General features: G+C 43.0%; 1 protein-coding gene across 1 annotated transcript; it reads right to left on the bottom strand.

Annotated features, from left to right (window-relative positions):
• Positions 1 to 1,468, bottom strand: LOC115365332 (nuclear factor 7, ovary-like). The gene has a single exon (XM_030060288.1). It carries the CDS (start codon positions 1,464 to 1,466, stop codon positions 30 to 32), a length of 1,437 nt encoding a protein of 478 aa, XP_029916148.1. The 5' UTR covers positions 1,467 to 1,468; the 3' UTR covers positions 1 to 29.
• Between the last annotated feature and the right edge of the window lie 4,948 nt (positions 1,469 to 6,416).

The following is a 6,416-nucleotide window of genomic DNA, read 5'->3' on the forward strand; positions in this document are numbered from 1 at the left end:
ACACACACACACACACACACACACACACATCAGTGTAAAATCACTGAAGGCTCAGCTTGCAGGACTTTGATATCTTTGGTCTTTGCATCAGCAGCTTTTCCAACAGAGAAATATGGGTAGAGTTTCTCAGTGAAAGTGTCTCTGTGATTGCAGATGTTAGTCATATCGTCAGAGTCGTAGAAGGAAACCTTCCCTCTGTCATAGTCCAGCTGGACTCTGATCCTCTGGAGACTCTTCTTCATTGTAACAACAGTCTTATTGAGCCCATTAGTGTATTTTCCATTGCTGTGCCACAGACACCAGACTCCATGTTTTGGAGAGACAAAACGCTTTCCCTTCCTGTCCACTGACTCTTTAGCCAAACCCACAGTCCAGACTGGAAGGTCTCCCACCTCCACCTCCCAGCTGTGTTTCCCTGAGTTGAAGCCCTCAGAGCCCAGAATTTCAGCGTACATAACAAATCTCTCTGGGTTGTCAGAAAGCTGCTGATTTGTATCTTCATGTCTCACACTAGTCAGGTCATCAGACAGAGAGAGTGATCCGGCTGCAGTGTTTGGGTCCAAGATGACAGGACTGAACTTGACCTTGTCCTTCATCTTCTCCCAGACTCTGAAGGACAGGTTGCCCAGGTGTTTGGCCACATCTATCAGCGCTCCTGAGACCAGTTGTGGATCCGGCTGTGAGCACTGGGCTCTGGCGCTGCTCTGACTGCTTTTATAACTGCTGAGGAACGGCACATTGTGTTTCTGCAGGTCTTTTTCAACAGCAGAGATGCTGTCTGACAGAGAGGAGATCTTCTCTTCAATCATCTTCATCTCTCTGGTGACAGTCTTCCTCTTCTGCTCCTCTTCCTCCCTCAGAGCTGCCAGTCTGGCCTCCTCTTCCTCTTTCAGGAACTGGTGAAGCTTGTTGAACTCTGCTCTGATCTGCCTCTCTGTGGCCACCAGCTGCTTCTTGGAGTGTTCAACCACGTCTTTGTATGTTTTCTCAGCGTCTTCATACTTTTCCTTCTTTTCCTGTAGAGACTTCAAGTCAGATTTCAGCTGCTCCTTCAGCTCACTGACTGCTTCTTCTATAGGGACCACCTTGTGACCGTGGTGGTGAGGGAATTCAGAGGCAGCACATACAGCTCTCTGTTCCTCCCTACAGAACCATTTGCGCTCTGCTTTATGTTCTCTGCACACCACCTCCACTTCCTCCTCTCCTTTTTCTGTCTCAGATGATGCAGCTTTCTGTCTCCCAGCAAAGGAGTCAGCCAGTCCTTTCAGAGTTAAGTTTACATCTAGATCTTTTGAAGATTTTCTTTTACAAATGGGACAGTTTTTGTTTTTTGTTTGTTCCCAGAATTGTTTCAGGCAGCTGGAACAGAAGCTGTGGTGGCAGCTCAGAGACACAGGATCTCTGAAAGTCTCTGCACACACATGGCAGTTCAAATAACTTTCAAGAAGAGCAATTTTCTCAGCCATTTGTTTTGTATCCAAATGATCTTTCAGTAACAAGACTCACCAAATCACCTCCACTTCAGCTTTCTGATTTTAATTCTCCGAGAGTGTCTTTTCAGGAAAGATGTCACACCCTGTAATGGTGGCTGAGTTCTGTTTGACAGTATCAAAATTTACTGTCAGTTTCACTTTCCCCTGCCAGGGTTTAATCATTTATCGCGGGAAAATGCTGTCATTTAATTTTGTTACCAGCAGATGGTGCTGTTCTTTTGTATCTGACAGATTTGAGCATTTCATTCTGTAGTCTATCCATTTGCCTTCATGTTAATTCACTATTCAAAAGGTAAACCACTTCATCTGAACATAAAATCAGAAAAATTGTGATAATTCAAGTTCAAAATAATTCAAGTCATTCTTTGATCATGCAAACAGTTTCTGCATCACAGGAATAACTTTCATAGTTTCTTGAACGATGGATGACAGCCAGCCCGCCACCAGCACGATTTGAACGAGGCTTATGAATATACCCATAGCCCGAGGGTGTGGCTCGATTGAGTGCAAAAAAAAAAATCATGATCATTCTTTTGCCATGTCTCTGTCATACAAAGGATGTGGATGTTTCTGTCAGTGATGGTATAATGGATTAAAAGAGGTTTATTGTTAAGGGACCGAACATTCTGCAGCATGAACGTGGCAGCTTTGTTTGTAGCAGAGGCAGGAAGAGTCTGAGGAGTGAGACTGTTGACAGATACCAGGGGGCGGAGATTTCTCACACACACGTGGGGTTTGTTGTGATGACGCCGTGGAGGACTAAAATTATCGGTGAATCGGTGAATCGGTGAATCAGAGCAAATAAACTTACCTCTAGAGCCCCTGTGTATGTACCGTGACCAACACCACCACTGGAAAGCAAAACCCCCAGAGAATCCAACGTTTCCCCGACATCAGGGTAGAGAAAGTCCAAACAGAGCGTACCACAGCTGGAGATACCAGGATTGTTTAACCCAGAGGAACACTCGACTCCGAGCAGGATTAACGTGACAGCGCAATAGCTAACTTGACCGGTGGCTACCGGCAGCAGTACCTGAACAATGGAGCGGTGAGTACAGAAAATTGTCCGATCATTAAACAGCGATAATAATCCACATGTTGAAAGCCGTTTGCAGTGAAGGATCATTGGAAAAACACCAAAACAAAGGTTTTAGCCCAGTTTTTAGCCCAGGTTGAGGAGCGGCGACACACACGCCAGAGGCCCCTCGCACTGTAAGTTTAAGTGTAAGAGAGGCATCACGCAAACTCCCGAACACGGCATACAACTGCTGAATATGTTCATCCCATGAACTGGAATAGACAGCAATGTCGTCCAAATAAGCTTCGCAGCCTGACAGACCTGACAAAACCGTATTAACCAAGCGCTGAAATGTCCCGGGAGCGTTACGCACGCCAAACGGCATCACTGTGTACTGCAGGAAAGCGTCAGGAGTCACAAAGGCACAGATTTTATTTGCCCGAGAAGTTAGAGGCACTTGCCAATAACCCTTCAGCAAATAAAGTTTCGTGACCCCATTCACTTTCCTAAAATCAGTGCAAAAGCGGTCTGAGCCATCAGATTTATTAGCTAAAGGCATGGTGAACTCCAAGAACTAGAGCTCGGCTTTGCAATGCCGTTCTCCAACATATAGTTCACCAGCTTTTGCAACCAGAGACGTTTATCAGGATTTACTCTGTACGCATGTTGTTTTATCGGCGGAGAATCCCCCACATCGATGTCATGCTGTAAGGTTAAGTTAAACCTTATCATCCCACAAGGGAAATTCATTTGGTCAACTGTCGCACTCCATTGTACCACTTGCGTCTGAGTAGGCACATCTGAAAACAGGGGCAAGTGAGATTCAGTCAATTTGACCACATCCTCACGATGCGGAAAACAGATGGCAAGTTTCGACAACATTTCAGAGTTTTTTAGCCGTCTGTGAACAACAGCACTGGACGGAGCAACAACATCTTCAGCAAACTCAGACAACGCTGACCCAACCGGCGGCTCACTGGAATCAGCACTGGATAGCGCCACGACCGAGCGGCCTTGGTCAATGGTTTCAGCACTGGACAGCGCCACGACAGAGCCGCCCTCATCAATGGTTTCAGAACTGGACAGCGCCACGACAAAGCCGCCCTCATCAATGGTTTCAGCACTGGACAGCGCCACGACAAAGCCGCCCTCATCAATGGTTTCAGCACTGAACAGCGCCACGACGGAGCCGCCCTCATCAATGGTTTCAGCACTGGACAGCGCCATGGCAGCCTTGACCTCTGCTCTGACAGGAGACTGAAAACCAGCGTCCCTCTCCAGGTACGGCTTCAGCGTGTTGATATGACACAGTCTACTTTGTCGCCTGCTTTCTGGAATGGTGACAATGCAGTCTCGGTCACTGACTAGCGAGTCTGCTGGCTGTGGGGCAGGCGGGTGTCTGTGTGTCAGGGTGAGAGAGTGTGTGTATTCTTGAACCTCCCTTATAACCTCTGTGGAATTAAATTCACGTGTCGATGGCTCCACCCCCTAAGGGTGAAGGCAGGTAGGAAAGAGGCTGAAGAGAAGGGCAAAAGAGAACATAGCACCTGTAACAAGCATGTACAGCACAAAGGTGTTTTACTTCTGTTCTTCTAAATGTGTTTACTAGCCTTGAAAATCAGTACAATAAGATTCACATATTTAAAATGAGGGAGTACATAGTATTACACAACTGCAACTAATTAGCATTGTAGCTGACATTTTCTTTGCATGACAGTCAACAGGACACTTCTTTTTTGTTGGTGTTTTCCTTTTCATTTGCTTTCTCATTTTCTACTGAATGCTGGTATACTAAACCTTTATCTATTTTCTCAGCTTTTAAGTGCATAGAACTATTTTTGTCTGGAGATGATATAATGAAGACGATTATAAGGATGATTCTAATAATGACTCTGGGACCGAGGATGACTGTAAGGATGATGGTGGGGATGATGATGATGATGATTTAGCATGCTTTTCTGTGGGCCTCTGTGCTGTCAGTGCAGAGTGGCTGCCTTTTGTACATAGCTAAGAGAAAACAAGGAGCACTTCCTGAGCAGAAGCACCGAGGCTGACTTGAACTTGGCTTGGCCTGCATGTCACCTTGAGGACATGTCACCTGAGTACAGTTCACACATTAGCTGCAGCTGAAGGAATGAACCAGCCTCAGCAGGGGGCGCAGTCACACAGACTAAAGCACAAGTAGGACACAGATGGATGGCAGACTGATGTTTGGAAGGCAGCTGCACAACAACTTGATTTTTTCATTAAATCCAACAACAAAACAATATTTTATCATTCGAAAATAAAAAGCAGTTTACATTTTAATTGTATGATTAGAGCTGCACAGTTGTGGCTAAAATGATAATTCTCATAGTGTCTTAACCTCATGATCAGGTTTCTCTTGATGATTTGAGAAACAAAATGATTGTCCTTTTTGCCTCCTGTGACAAAACTTTTGACTATTCTCAGCCACATTTAATTCAATCAAATCTTTCAATTGCACCAAATACCCAGTATATGAATTGTCCTGACTCAAGTTAGGACATTGCTCTGTTCTCTTACGTGCTACATGTGTCTCTCTAACTTCAAGAAAATATGCAATATTTTTACTCAACAGTTCTAGTTCACATCCGTTGCTTGTATTTGGAACTGAATTTCACTTTGACTTTAAAAGAAAGACATTTTTATGTTTATTATTAAAACCTTTTTACAGTTGAAATAACAAGGCACTGCACACCTAATGCAAGAAGAGCATTTAATGAAAATTACAAAATAACGATTTATATCGATAACTGAACATGATTATTGAACCTGAATCAAATGAAAATCATTTAAAGTAGAAAACAATATGCATCAAAACTATACCAATATACCAACTCATTGATTCATTTATGTATGCACACACACACACACACACACACACACACACACACACACACACACACACACACACACCAGAGGGAGACACTCCTCCAGTTGTGCAAGATATCATCTTCACCTCAGTTTTTACCAATCAAGTTGTACGCAATGTGATCATAGCTAAAACAAACAAACAAATAATCTCTTGAGATCCACTCCTGCAGGTTCTTGCACGTTGCACGTACGTGTTGCACGTGTTGTTTATGCAGTTTCATCTACTTTTTTTTCACTGTTTTTCCTCTGTTTCATGTGGAGTGTCATTATCACAGCATGTAGGTACCATTTATACAAAAGTTACAAAAAAGACTAGCTCTTTTTACTTATTTTTAACAAAAATGTTGCACATAAATGTCTCATTACAAGTTCGACAGTGTGCTGAAGTGTTTTTGTAACTTTTGATCCACACGTCCCTCTGCTACACACCTGTCTCATGAAACAGGTGTGTGAAGTGTCTTCTGAGTCACCATTTACACAAAGACTAAATTATTAAATCAAATAAGAACCATATAGATACACACATTTGTTGCACATGGATCCTGTTTACATTGACATAAAATAAATGACAGAGCATAGAAAAAATAAATGTCCACCATTTATATCGATCATTGAACCTGATTATTGAACCTGAATCAAATGAAAGTCATTTAAAGTAGAAAACAATATGCATTACAACACAGGCCAGTGCACTGCAACATTGCATTTTGAAACTTTTTTCTGACAGCACAAAAATATGAGAATCACATTCATACAACAAAATAAATTCCCCTCATTTTTGTAAATGTCCACAATATTATATGCATAATTATTTGATCATTTGTGCGATAACAAGACTTGTGCAACAAACTTTTGTTCCTTGTTTTCATGAATCTGTCTCATGATGAAAATATACCAACTCATTGATTCCCTTATACACAAACAAACACACACAGACACACACGCACACACACACACACAGACATACACACACACACATGCACACACACACACACACACACACACGCACA

This window comes from Myripristis murdjan, chromosome 9, assembly GCF_902150065.1.
Source record: "Myripristis murdjan chromosome 9, fMyrMur1.1, whole genome shotgun sequence".
Classification (NCBI taxonomy): domain Eukaryota; kingdom Metazoa; phylum Chordata; class Actinopteri; order Holocentriformes; family Holocentridae; genus Myripristis; species Myripristis murdjan.